The 15,000-nt window shown below is 41.7% G+C and overlaps 1 protein-coding gene across 1 annotated transcript in view; it reads right to left on the reverse strand.

The window, feature by feature from the left end:
• cntn4 (contactin 4) overlaps positions 1–15,000 on the reverse strand; it is a 284,000-nt gene that overhangs the window by 10,561 nt on the left and 258,439 nt on the right. The window contains exons 16-19 of the mRNA XM_053636675.1: positions 8,525–8,674; positions 7,193–7,263; positions 6,257–6,491; positions 527–642 (exon numbers count right to left, since the gene is read on the reverse strand). Of these exons, the coding sequence (XP_053492650.1) occupies positions 527–642; positions 6,257–6,491; positions 7,193–7,263; positions 8,525–8,674 (572 nt within the window). The remainder of the gene's footprint in view (positions 1–526; positions 643–6,256; positions 6,492–7,192; positions 7,264–8,524; positions 8,675–15,000) is intronic.

Here is a 15,000-nt window from a genome sequence, read left to right on the forward strand (position 1 = left end):
TTAATTCTGATGTGTGGGAGGAAAAGGAGAAAGTAAAAATGAATAATTCTGTGCTTTTTTTGTTTGGAATTAAGAACACAGCCACACATCTATTTTTTTATGCTCAATGTACATGACCATAAGCAGCATAATACGTGGTTTGGTATGTAAGAAATTAACATAGCTTACAAAATGATTGCATAACATTTAAATATTAATTCATAAATCATTCACCAAGGACTTACTGAAAGATTTTTCAACTTTTTATGGCAATCCAAACTAGTGTTACTTTAGCTAATTGATTTAACTAATTTAGAGTCAGTTTCTAGCCATAGAAACACTGTTAGATCAAAACTTTTGACTGACTGTATTTCAACCCAGCAGTGACATTGAGGTGCTTAAAAACCCCAGGAAATCTTCTGTGCCTGATACACAGTGCAATACACACTACTCAGTTTCAGTGTAAACAATTGTAAGTCTGCACTGCTGCTGAAAGACCTTAATGACAATTAGGTTTCTCAAATTAATGATTGCTTTTTCCTTATACCTCATAGCCAAGAACACGCCTTCTGCTCGTGCTCCATGGGAGGGTTTTCCACGTCACCTCCACTTCTGATGCCGAAAGGCTTTGAACTCTTACCCGTGTAGGTGCCCTGGCAGGTTCTGAGATCACAGGACAAATCATAATTACAGACTGATTAAACACACTTCCAAGAAACACCAGAATTTATATTTACACTTACATTCTTTTTTTGGGTGGTGGTGGGGGTGTCTTGTAATTCCCACCCAATACCTAACGGTCCCCTATCACATTATATATGCCAACCGGGAAGGGGGGCAACACATGCTTCCTTCGAGACACGTGCAGCCAACCTCTGCATCTTTTCAAACTACTGCTCATGCAGCTGGCTAGTGTCACTGTGATTAACAGAGGACAGAAAGTATGCCATCCCTGCCACCCCAAGAACATAGCCGATTTTGCTCTCTTTGCTCCTAGCCATGGATGGCCGTGCCATCACTGGGATTCAAACACATGATCTCCTGACAATATGGCACACCTTTTCTTGGGAGCTAATTTTACAACTTTTACTTTGACCCTCTGTTATGGCCACCTGGGACAGTTCCTCACCAGACCACTAGAATGCACCCTTGCTCACCTTTTGAACTACTACTTTTGTTGTCTGCTTCATTTTCTCCTTTGATTATGCACACCTGTTGTGTATTTTCCAATTTGTCACGTTATTTTGGTTCTGTGTTTTCCCTCTTTGTTTGGCGTATTAAGCTTATGTTTGTGCCCGTGTTTACGTGTGTGGTTAGTTCCCTTTCAAAGGGAACTTCGACGTTGCGTTTAGCATAACACTATGGGAGTTCCTCTCGCATGCGACCGGCATCTGAAGCTTGTGTAAAATCATGCCTATTTATAGGCCTGCTATAATCAGGTGATGTGGCAATTAAGTTCGTCGCGTGATATAAATATGGCACCATCTGCCTTATTATCTTCAGCGAAAGACTGCATGTCAGTTGTTTGTGTAAAGAAACAAAAAGACGCTTCATTTCCTCTCTATCTTTTCTCAAAATCTCTGGACTTTTCTATCCCTTTAAAAAAAAAGAGAAGAAAAAAAGGAATGAGCGAGAGAGAAAAATATGAGTGAGAGAATTCAGGAAGTGTGTTACGGCTTGCTCCCGTTTCATCACGGGGAATAGTGCACACTTTCTGGGTGAAGTGTCTAGGGGGTGGAGAATGCGATGGCAGCCTTCAGAGGCTGCGCATTGTAACGCCTACATTAGGTAGCTCTGCTGGCGACTCGCTCTCTTCTCGGAAGCCAAAGCGAGTTGGGTTTCAGAGCCTCGCGGATCTGGGCCGGCCGCTGCCGAGGCAGCTAGCTGTCTCAGGTACGGGGGATCTCTTATGGATGCGGAAGATGAGCCGGAGACGAGCGCTGCTCTATCTCTTTGTCACGACTCCACCGTCCGCTATGGAAAGCCAAAAGGAAAAAAAGAGAGGAAAAAAAACACACACAAAAATAATAGTAATAATTCCTCTCTGACTCCGAGGAGCCAGAAGGATGTGCTGAAAACTGAGAGCAGCATATAAAGAGCTGCTTGAAGTGATTACTAAGGCTGGATGAGCCTTTTTCTCCCCAGTGAAAGTAAATCCCTCACACTGCAGAAAACTCCCATTTCTTCCAGAAGTGCATGACAAAATATCAGGCTTCTGGGGGAAAACCATGCATAACCCGTATTTATAACCCCACGATGTGGGATTATTCGGCCATTGTGGGGAATGAACGGCATGGCTATCTAGCTATGCTGAAGGTGGAGGAGGCGCTTGCGAGCTACCTCTCTAAATTGACGGCAGGTAATTAGGGGGGCTGGCTTTGCCATCCAAGCCATCGTGTAAAGCCACCGTGGCATTGGTGGGCAAGGCCTATGCAGTAGTAGTCTTGTTTGTGGATCACTGCAGACAATTACAGTGTTGCAGACCTACCAAGCAGACCTGCTGAGTAAGCTCGACATATGGTGGCATTCAGCCAGTTCCTTCTCTGTTGTGTCAAGTTCTAGTGTGAGGGAGACACAGAAGGCGAGTATGGCAGCCCGCCAACCCCCACAGACAGCCAGGGGAACCAGGTGGCCACAGTCGCGGCCTGCTACTAGGCCTGATCTGAGAATGGTCATAAAGGCCACGCATGGAAAGAAGAGCGGTCCTGAGGGGCCGTGGAGGGACGTATCACAGGACATGAGGTTGTTAGACCCCAGTGCTACTGTAGGGCCTCCCCTAACCAAGGCTGTCCCAAGTTTACAATGTTCTCTGGTCAGTGAGCAGGGCAACGAAAATCTGATGATTTCTCTCCAATAGAATGTGGAATAGTTAATGTCAATAAAAGACGGTCTAGCAGCGTGGAAACTACTGCCAAATGTGTCTCCATGGGTTCTGTCTATGGTAGAAAAGGGTTACTGGGTCCAGTTTGGAGCTCGACCCCCCCGGTTCAGAGGTGTGTTCACCACAGTAGTCAGCACAGACCAGAGCCTGATATTAGCGCAGGAAGTAAGATCCCTCTTGGACAAAGGGGCCATAGAACATGTACCCCGTTCCCTGAGGGAGGGAGGTTTTTACAGCCATTATTTCCTGGTCCACAAAAAATAGTATGTGGCCAATTTTAGATCTGCGTTATCTGAACTGTACCCTTCGGACATACAGGTTCAAGATGCTGATGCCCAAACTTATCATTCCACAGATTCAGTTTGAGGACCGGTTTGTGGCGATAGATCTAAAAGGTGCATATTTCCACATAGAAATATCGCTAGCTTTATCCCCTCGCACCTTCACAAAGTGCATGGATGTCACCCTGGCTCCATTGTGACTCCAGGGCATCCATGTACTAAACTACCTGGACGACTGGTTACTTCTAGCACGATCCAGAGAACTGGCGGTTCAACATCGAGATGTTGTTTTCGCCCACATGAAGAGCTTGGGGCTAAGGTTGACCCTCAGAAAAGTATGTTTTCCCCAGTGCAGTGAACAACTTTTCTAGGGGTTATAAAGATTCAACTACACTGAGGGCGTTTCTATCCCCAACATGCATAGGGTCAATTCTATCAACACCGTGCAAGACTATTGGCGCTTATGTGCCTATTGCACAGGATTGCACAGGCCTATTGTTCAGTGGTGGCTGAGAAGTTAGGGGTTTCGTCCAAGGACGAAATCTCTGAGATTAATCAGTGTTATGCGGCGATGCCTACGTGCTCTGAAAATTTGAGTGTCCCCGGTTTCTAGCCTTGGGTCACACTCTAGGGGTGTCTCCTTAGTGCAAGACGGTAATGACAGACACCTCCCTCATGGGCTGGAGCGTGGTCTTAGACAGCTGTCCAGCTCACGGTCTCTGGAGCGGCCCTCATCTGGAGCGGCATATAAATTGCCTAGAAATGTGGGCCATATTTCTAGCACTGAAATTCCTTCTTCCTCAATTGAGAGATCACCATGTGTTTACCGACAACACACCGGTGGTCTCATATATTGACCAGAAGGGAGGATTATGTCCGCGCCCCCTGTTCAGGCAGGCGCAACTAATTCTTCTCTGGGCAAAAGGAAAGTTTGTCATTATGTGCAATGTACATTCTGGGAATATGGGGGCAGACATCCTGCTGAGCCAAGGGCTGAGGCCCAGGAATTGGTGGCTTCATCCACAAGTGGTGGAGTCCATATGGCGAGGTTTGGCCAAGCAGGACTGCATGTGTTCACCTCCGAGGAGACCACACACGGCCCGCTATGGTTCGCCCTCACTCCTCCTGCACAATTAGGGCTGGATGCCATGGTGCACATGTGGCCGAGGCCACATCTGTACGCTTTTCCCCGATCGCTCTGCTCCCACAAGTTCTAGCGAGAGTTTGCCAAGACAGTCTATGTCTGTTGCTAGTAGCACCTTACTGGCCAGCTCGAATATGGTTCCCAGAGATAATATCCCTGCTAGATGGCACTCCTTGGGAGATTCCCATCCGCAGGGATACACTGTAGACCCAGTGAACTGCGCAATAGCTACAGTTCTGGAGTTATTACAAGAACGTTTCTCAGCGGGGTGGGCTCCTTCTACAATCAGGGTTTATGTGGCCGCCATTTCAGCCAGCCACACCCCTGTTGATGGAGCCTCTGTGGGGCAACATCCTCTAACTTCGAGGTTCATGCATGGTGTCAGGTAGCTGAGGCCCATCTTCAGGCCATGCATACCTTCCTAGAACCTTTCTGTGGTCCTGGAAGATCTGTCAGGGGCCTCATTTGAGCCTCTGAGAAGCTTCTGACTCTAAAGGTAGCTCTTCTGCTGGCCCTGACATCTCTCAAGTGAGTAGGAGATCTACAAGCTCTCTCTGTTGCCCCTTCCTGCCTTGGCTTTGACCCTGGATTAGCCAAGGCCTTACTGTATCCTATGCCGGATTATATTCCTAAGGTACCTACATCGGCTGCCCACCCTGTGGTGTTGCAGGCTTTCTGCCCTCCTCCATTCCCCACACCAGAACAAGAGAGGATGCACCTGCTGTGTCCAGTCAGGGCTCTCTGTACTTAAGTCCAACACTCTGGCCAGTGGCATAAGTTGAAGCAGCTGCTGGTCTGCTTTGGCGGCGACAGTAGAGGTGATGATGTGTCTCGCTACGGGCATAATGGCCTCTGGGCATAAGGGCTCATTCCACTAGGGCGGTCGCCTCCACGAAGGCTTCGTCCAAAGGGGTATCCTTACAGGATGTGTGTGCTGCTGCAGGGTGGTCTATGCCACACACATTCATTTGTTATTACAGCCTGGATATTCACTCCACCCCGGGCTCAAGTGTCTTGCAGTGACCCTCGGGCTTGGGTCTTTTTGAACAGGCCGTACCCTCGGTATGACAGAGTGGGTATTCTCGTTCCCATAGTGTTACACTAAACGCAACGTCGAAGTTCCCTTTGAAAGGGAACATCTGGGTTACACATGTAACCCTGTTCCCTGAGAAGGGAACGAGACATTGCGTAGCTTTATCATACCAGGGCAGGCCTGTGAATTGCGTCTTCGCTTCAGATAATAGAGGCTGATGGTGCGGTTCACAGGTGCCATATTTATATCACGCGACGCTCTTAATTGCCACGTAACCTGATCATGGCAGGCCTATAAAAAGGCATGATTTTACACATGCTTCAGATGCCGGTTGCGCACGAGAGGCGCTCCCCCATAGTGTTATGCTAAATGCAACATCTTGTTCCTTTCTCAGGGAACAGGGTTACATGCGTAACCCAGACGATTTCGTTTACTGTTTGCCCTGTGTATAGTTTTGTTTTTCAAGTTAAAATTTTCCTAGCCTTGGCTAGCTTTACCCTAGCTCCTTGTTATCCTAGTTTTTGGTTCTTTTCCTGTGATTTGGTTTAGATGTTTTGTCTACATTATCCCCCAGTGGTAGGTATTAAATCAACGGCACTGATCTGTTCTATATAGTTAAAAATGAAATTGAAATTGAAATTTCTTATTAAAAAGTGAACCAAGTTGTTTTGCCAATAAAATTGGCATAGTTAATTTAATAAATTAATTAAATTAATTTATAATATTTATATTACAGAGATTATGTTCAGGTTATTTTGATCTGAGAGTAACATCATGAAATAGAAGTGATAAACCTTTCTATTTATTTGCATACATAACTGCCTTCAGAAGTAAATAGTGCAAAAATCAAAACAGATGGCCTGAGTAATGAATAGAATATGAGGGTTAGAATAAACAGTGTCTGGTCAATTTGGAATCTGTGCAAAAAGTTTTTGTACCTTCTTCAGCTGAGTAGATTGTGACAAGTGGCCCAAAAGGCCCTTCACCCTTGTTGTTGTAGACGCCCACTTTGACCTGGAACTTGGAGAATGGCTGGATGCTTTCATTCTTGAAGACATATTTGGAGGCCTCTGCAGAAGGTACAGCAGCCTGCATCCACCCTGTGGCACCAAACGGTCGAAAAGCCACCACATAGCCGAAACCTGGGCCATTCTGAAGTTCCTCAGGAACAGGCTGCAGCATATACATGGTTATATATGAAAATATATCTTGGAGAGCATGAATATAGAATTGTCAATGGTGATAAGTTTTAGGATTCACACACCACTTTCTTACAGTGACTTAAATAAATATTCACACCTCATTTCACATTTTGTAGTGTTATATCCTGGAACGGAAATTGAATTAACTGTGATTATACATTATGAATCTACAAATAATAGCCAACAATATTGATGTGAAATGAAAATAAATATAGGTTGCAAAATTATTTACAAATAAAAATATAAAAGTTGTGATTGCATACAGTGGTGCTTGAAAGTTTGTGAACCCTTTAGATTTTTCTATATATCTGCATAAAAATGACCTAAAACATCATATTTTCATGCAAGTCCTAAAAGTAGACAAAGAGAACCCAATTAAACAAATGAGACAAAAATATTATACGTGGTCATTTATTAATGGAGGAAAATTATCCAATATTACATATCTGCAAGGCAAAAGTATGTGAACCTCTAGGATTAGCACTTCATTTCATGGTGAAATTATAGTCAGGTGTTTTCAATCAACAGAATGACAATCAGGTGTGAGTGAGCACCCTGTTTTATTTAAAGAACAGGGACCTATTTTGATAGGATAGCAAAAAACAATGCCATGCCACACACAAATACATTTTCATACATACACACACACAGATGGTACGGTGGTCATTTTACCTCCCAAGTGATAACTAATTCTGATCGGCTTCCACCTCCTCCACTCACATTCGCTGGAGTGACCTTGGGGGCTAAAGGAAACAGGAAATGCAAATGCATACTTAATAGAGCTAAGAGCCTGTCAGTTAAACTATTTCTAATTCTAATAAATGCTGGTAACATATGTAACTAGTTTATTGAACATTGAATAACCTCCACGTTTGATATGAAACATTTTGGAAACCTCCTGACTTGATACTGTATATGATACACAAAACAACAGCGTGTGTAAAATGTTTGATATTGCTTAGGGTAAGGTAGCAGAGTGTTTAACCAGTTTGACTTGTGTCATTATTTTATAGCCCTGACAAATGAGATACTCTGTTTGAGGTTAGTTTTTGATGGGCCCACTTGAAGAGATGCAGCAATGGAGTGCTTGTGCTGCTCTGATGGTTGATGTAGCTGACCATCACGGTATTGTCTGAGTGGACCAGCATATGATGATTGAAATTAATGTCTCAATTTCAGCTGATTGATTGACTGATTGATGTGTTCTGACCTTACACCAGGGAGCCAAATTCCTCCCATACTCTTGTAGCACCTTTTCTTAGCAAGCAAATACTTGGACTTCTTTTGCTGAGAGAAGGATTAATTTCCATTTTTAATCAGCCATATGCTGATAACCCAAATGGCTGTACCTCCAGAAAGCCTAGGGGCTTCACTGCTGTGGCTGCTATTATCAAACATGCCTGTACTGCACATAGCTACAACACTTTTGAATGCCAAGTGGCTAGCATGCTCAGTGAATCTAGCCCCATGCCAATAAATTGTGTTGTCTGCTTCTGTATTAGGGAACTCTTTTCTGATTTCACAGTGAGATTGAGCAGTGTAATGTGTGCAAAGAGGGTGGTGCTATCCCAAATCCTTGGTGGGAGCACATAAGAGTCAGATGTGCAAATATGTCAGTATTCTGATGCCACTGACCATAAGTAAAGACAAGGCCCTTTGTATGCATCTGGAAAACACTCATGACACTAACAACAGTCTAAAAGTGATTGCTCATTGGCGATATAGAGAGGGCCCTTTCAAAAAGCATGCATTGTATATTCACAGTCCTCAAGATTCAGATTTTGGCTGCACAAACAATTCCTACAATATTGCTCTTAAATATTACATATTAAATGCATATAATCAACATACTATTTTTCCATGTCCTCTCTTCTTTGTGTTATAGTATACAAAAAGTGACTAAAAAAAGTAAGGTAAATCAAATATACCAAAAAGAACAGGTGCATAGAACCACTGTAAGTGAGCTGCTTACACAAAGCTAGTGTACATGCTTAAATCACTTACGTGTATCCTTGGTCCTTACTTGCTTGGAGGGTTTGCTGGGCTCACCTGTACCCAGTGCATTGATTGCCACCACTCGAAACTCATACTCCACCCAAGGGCTGAGCTCGATCACTGTAGCTGTCAGACGGCGACCCTCTATATCTTCTGGCACTGGAAATAAAACACACACGCATTGAGAGAAGAAAAAGTCTTGAGTGAGACTCAATGAAATACAAATTTTATTATACACAGTAAAATAAAAATCTACAAACAAAACAATTTTTTTTCCTTCAGATTGATAAACTGTGAATATACACGGTATGTGTTGAGTAGGGACCGCTACGTTCATAAACCTCTAGATCAGTGACTAGTAACAAAGCTGCATGTCAGAAGTATGATAAATAATAAGAACGATTAATGATGATTTTAAATGTGCAAGCATCAAAATTGTAGCTTGTTTTTCAACTTTCATTCATTCTTTCCTTCATTGCTTCCTTTCTTCCATATTTCATTGCATCAATTATTCATTCATTCAGCTTCAGTAACTGCTTTATCCTGGTCAGGGCCATGCCCCCCCTAGTCTTTTTTCAAGGCTATGCAGACTGCCATTATTTCTATGCTACTGCTAACAGAATGTTCACATAAAGTATAGGTAACAAAACCTATAATAATCTGGTCCAATAAGACTCACTGAAATCAGATGATTTTGAAAGGAAAAATCTGTTGGCTCTGATCTGTTTAGCACTCACAGCAGTTGAAGCTGCCACAGAGAACAATTGGCCAACAGTTCACCTTTAGCAATAACTATGTTCTTGTCAAAATAATCACAGGCCGGCTAAATCCTAAATGGCTTCCTACAATATATTGGACACTATACAATGACATTGTATACAGTAGCCATTACATCATACTCTACATAGTGCACTTTTATGTGGAGCCTGAATCAGCTAAATAATGATGTGTGGTCTGGGATCATTAAAAAAAATTTTACCCTCACTTTTAAAAGTAAGAAGCATAAAGAACACTAAAGGCAGTCCTGGATATCTATACCATTTGCCAAACTTAATTATTTGCTGATGACTTACTACAATTGTTAAAGCCTAAGCATACTGATGATAAAGTCTGGCCATAATGTGCAGTATCAAGATTAAAATAAATAAGAAAAACTCCATGTATACAAGATCATGTACAGTGTAGGATCTCAACCACAAGTAGGATATGACCCACGAAAGAATTAGACACACAAAACCCATGGACATGCTCAGACAGAAAACTCAACAGACAACTCTGGAGAAAATGTTACAGAATGACTGCCATAAAACAATGAACCCTCACCTAACAGACACTCAGGAGCCACTTAATTACTCTCTGTTTGTAACCATCTCAACCACAGAAACTGCTGTCACATGCAATGATGTAGGCTTTGTTTGTTTGTTTGTTTGTGTTTTAACACCATGCCAGCTTCCATGGCTATTTTCATGGTGCAAGATGTCTAATGGGACTCTATATAAAGGTTTTTAAAATCAATTTTTCTTAAAAACTCGCATTAGGTTTGACATTGTTAAAAATTTCTTCAAGAGTGTTGACTGAATAAAAAAGGTTTCTCAAGGGGTTAAGACCAGTACAGTCTAATAAAACACGTTTCAAGGATAATGGATTCTGGCAAAAGGTACATTTTGGCAAGTCTTCTCCTAATATTAAAAACTTGCGTGTCATCCTGGAGTGACCTATTCGACAGTGGGTGTAGACGATCTGGTCCTAGCAATTTGAAAACAGAGAAACGCTTCTTTTGCCAACAGTAAGGCTGATTTCATGCAGTTTGTTCATGGTGCATTGGTCCCACTCAGTTGGCCATTTATTGTTAATGTAAGAGTTTATTATGAGTATTAGGTCATTGGGAGGTATTGGACATTTTTTTAAATCCGTTGATAATGCTTCTTTTGCAGCAGTGACTGCTTCTTCTTCTCCCAGGATTCCACAGTGTACCGGTACCCAGCAGAAGTAGATATTAAAATTTTGAGCCTCCAGATCCAGCAATTTGCAAAGAATCTTTACAAGCGTTGGGTGATCATGTTTTAGGGATGACATTGCTGGATTTTGAATGTGTAATTATTAGAAAGTTTTTCTGTTGCATAGTCTTTATGAGGTCCTAGGACAATAGCATTTACCTCTGCTGTAAAAAAGCTGTGGTTGGGGATGGATATTCCTCTTTTTGGTGATTGATCACGAATGCAGATGATACATGGTCTTCAGATTTTGATCCATCTGTATATATAGGGGTATGTGATGGATATATTTCTCTAATATAGAGGAGTTGAGAATAGCTGAAAAGTTGTTCTTGAAAGTCATTTGGGTGAGTTTCAGATTTTTTGTTTCCTGTTAGGTCTGAAACTATTTTTGGTTTTTTAAAGTTCCAGGGGGATTATACAGAAGTGTATCCGTTCCAGTATGTTCAGATCTACTTTGAGATTTTGTAAATGTGGTTTGATCCATAGTCCAAAAGGTTGGATATGTCCTGGTTTTTGCTTGTATAAGCTTGAAGATGGGATTGAAAAAAACAGGATGGTAAGCTGGGTTTTCTTTGTTGGTCTTCAGCTTTGTTGTATATTGTAGGGCTAGTTTGAGGCGTCTGTTCTCCAGAGAAGGTTCATTTGCTTCTACATACAAACTTTGAGTTGGTGACATTCTAAAGGCCTCTAAAGCCAGTCGTATGCCTTGATGATGTACTGTGTCCAAGAGTCGGAGGTACGATTTCCTAGCTAATACATGCACTATACATCCATAATACAGGTGTGATCGAATTAGTGTTCTGTGGAGATTTAAAAGAACTGAACTTTCTGCACCCCATTTTGTTTTAGCTAAAATCTTTAAAATTTTCATGGATTTAAGACATTTATCTTTAAAAATCTTTATTTGAGGGATAAAACTCAGTTTACTGTCCAGAGTTATTCCAAGGAATTTGGTTTCCTGAACCACTCTGATGTATTCACCATCCATGAATATCTGTTGATCAAGTTGGAGAGGACGTAGCTGGCAAAAATGCATACAAACTTTTAAATCCATTTGATACTGACCAGGATTGCATTCTGTTAATTGTCAGCTGGATTCTCTGTCCAATGTTACTCATGTATTTTCCTCTGTAGCAAATGCCAATGTCATCTACATAAAGACTGCAGTGGATGTCTGGCCCGATGGCTTTTGCGATACCATTGATTTTGATACTAAAAAGTGTAATTGATAAAATGCTTCCTTGTGGTACTACTAGCGCTTGTTTATATGGGTCAGATAGGGTATTACCTACTCGTATTTTAAAATGGTAAATGGTCTGCACTTGTATAGCACTTTTTTAACCTTAGCAGTTCCTAAGCGCTTTACACTGTGTCTCATTCACCCATTCGCACACACACCAATGGTAGCAGAGCTGCCATGCAAGGCGTTAACTTGTCATCGGGAGCAACTTGGGGTTCAGTGACTTTCCCAAGGAGACTTCAGCATGCGGAGTCATGTGGGCGGGGAATCAAACCGCCAACCCTATGATTAGTGGACATCCCACTCTACCACCTGAGCCACAGCCACCCACAAGATATCTGTTTGATAAAAAATTTGCAAGAAAAATGGGTAAGTGTCCTCTAAAACCAAGTTGATATAAATCCTTTAAAATACCAGACTTCCAAGTGGTGTCATAAGCTTTCTCAAAGTTGAAAAAGACAGCCACTGCATGTTCTTTTCTGATGAAAGCCTCTCGTATGTAGCTTTCAAGGCTAATGAGGTGATCAACAGTACTTCTTCCTTTTCTGAAGCCACATTGAACTTTATTTAAGAGATGTTGCGATTCCAGGATCCATAATAGAAGTTCATTAACCATTCTCTCCATGGTTTTGCATAAGCAACTTGTCAGGGCTATTGAGCAGTAATTGTCGGGGCCATTTTGATCTTTTCCTGCTTTTGGGATGGGAATGATTATTGCTTCTTTCCAAGAGAGTGGAATATATAGATATTCAGATATCCAGATATTCAAATAGAGTTAAAAAGTTTGAGCAGTAAAGATGCAAGATTAGCAAGATTTGCCAACGTGAGGCAAATTTTTAAAAAACTGGTAGTTGAAATCATCTTATCCTACTGCCGTATCATGTACTCTGTTTATGACTTGTGTTAATTCTTCCATTGTGAACAGCTGATTATAAGGTTCCTTATGATGGGATGGAAAATCGATACCTTTCTTTTCATCTTGTGCTAAGAAAACTTGGAAGGTATTAAGGCAATTTCCAATGGAGGAGTTCCTTTCAAACGTTTCCGCTAGAGTATTTGCAATCTCTTGTTTAGAAGTTAGAATAGTGTTTTTGATGTGCTGAATTTGAGCCCCATCATTCCTGCCATTCATCCTGTGAATCAGATTCCAGACCTTTTTTGTTGGAGTACTTAATGTGAGATCGGATACAAATTGTCTCCAACTTTTTCTTTTAGCTTCATTTATTATTCTTCGAGCTTGTGCCCTACTTATTTTAACCTTAACAAGATTTTCACTTGTTGGCCTTCTGAAAAATAATATTTCAGCCTTCTTCCGTTCTTTTATAGCCATCTTGCATTTATTATAAAACCATGGTATCCATTTGCATTTGGATATGTTTTTGAAATGGTATCCTTTGCTATGGAGATAAGTGTACTGGTTAAATGTTTAATAGTATCTGGATCATCCTCAGAGGCTAAATTAAACCTTTCGTAGCAAATCATTTGAAAATGATACCAGTTAACTTTTTTAAACTGCCATCTTGGTATTTTTAGAGCTTCTTCTCTTCCTTTTAGAATTAGTATTAATGGAAAGTGGTCGCTACCAAAAAGATCATGCCATACTTTAGATGAAAGGTCTAAAAATAACTCGGGTTCACAAATTGTTGGGTCAGTTGCAGAGTATGTTCTGTGCCCTGGATGTAGGTAAGTGCTGGATCCATAATTTAGAAGACATAAGGCGTGATTGTCTTGGAATTCTTCTATCCTCTTTCCTTTGGTGTCACAATAGGTATTTCCCCATGAATTGTTGTGACTATTAAAGTCTCCCATGAGTATATATGGAGAAGGAAGTTAGGCTACTAGGCCATCCAGGTCCTTGTGTTTGGTGGAATGTATATGGAACATACTGTAATGGTTCGCTGCAGGGTTAAACACACTGCTGTTACCTGTAAATTACTCTTCACATTGAGGCGCCTATGAATCACACCATTTCTGATTAAAATGGCTGTGCCACCAAACATCTGTCTAATAGTAGGACCAGAAGTATTTAAAATTGTAAATCTTTCAAAGGAGAAAGTAAAATCTGGTAGAAGTTTTGTCTCCTGAAGACAAAGCCCAAGGGGGTTGAGAACTGTAACTAAGTGCTGCAACTATGCAAAATTTGCCCTGAGTCCACAACAGTTCCATTGCATAAAAATATTTTCCATTCTCACATAAAAAAAAAAGAATATTTCCCCTGATTTTTCCTTTTGGGGATGAGCTTCTACTCAGACTATCCCCTTCTTTCATTTCGACATCTTTGTTATTCCGTCTTTTGCTTGTGAACAACTTAATCTTCTTGTATTTCTATTTGAAGTTTGGTTTTCTATTGAGTTCGGATTAGGCTGAGAGTCGATTGTGATAGATTTACTTTGGGTTCCTCTATTCTTGGTCCTTGGGAGAGATTTATTGTTGTTAACATTTTAGGGTTTATCTTTGTGCATCCAGATGAAGTCTGTCTGAAATTCCTTAGACTTCATAGATTTCTTGACAACGGCATATTTTTTATTCAGTGTAGGAGGAGGGACAATGTCTACCGTTCTCCTTGCCTCCGGGTAACTGATCTTGTTTGTGCATCTGATTATCTGTATTTCCCTCTCCTTAATCTATGTAGGACATTCTTTTGATGCAGCAGGTTTTTGGGAGCTCTCCACGTTGTGGTCTTCTTCACCATATTTGCAACAGATGCTTTTATTTTTGCAACTATTTGACCCATGTTCATATTTTTGACATTTAAAACATCTCAGTGGGTTGGGCACAAATAAACCCAGTGTGACACTCAAATATCTGATTTGGATTCTTTCAGAAGGGCACACGGTGGCTTAGTGGTCAGCATGTTTGCCTCACACCTCCAGGGTTGGGGGTTCTATTCCCACCGTGGCCCTGTGTGTGCAGAGTTTGCATGTTCTCCCTGTGCTGTGGGGGTTTCCTCCGGGTACTCCGGTTTCCTCCCCCAGTCCAAAGACATGCATGGTAGGGTGATTGGCATGTCCAAAGTGTCCAAGGTGTCCGTAGTGTGTGAATGTGTATGTGATTGTGCGCTGCGATGGACTGGCACCCTGTCCAGGGTGTACCCCGCCTTGTGCCCCATACTTGCTGGGATAGGCTCCAGGTTTCCCTGTGACCGTGAAAAGGATAAAGCAGTATAGAAGATGGATCGGTGGATGGATTCTTTCAGGGGGAAGGGGCTGTATTTAGTGAGGATGTACGTACCAGTTTTGATGACTCGT

The sequence above is a fragment of the Ictalurus furcatus genome, chromosome 11 (genome assembly GCF_023375685.1).
Source record: "Ictalurus furcatus strain D&B chromosome 11, Billie_1.0, whole genome shotgun sequence".
NCBI lineage: Eukaryota > Metazoa > Chordata > Actinopteri > Siluriformes > Ictaluridae > Ictalurus > Ictalurus furcatus.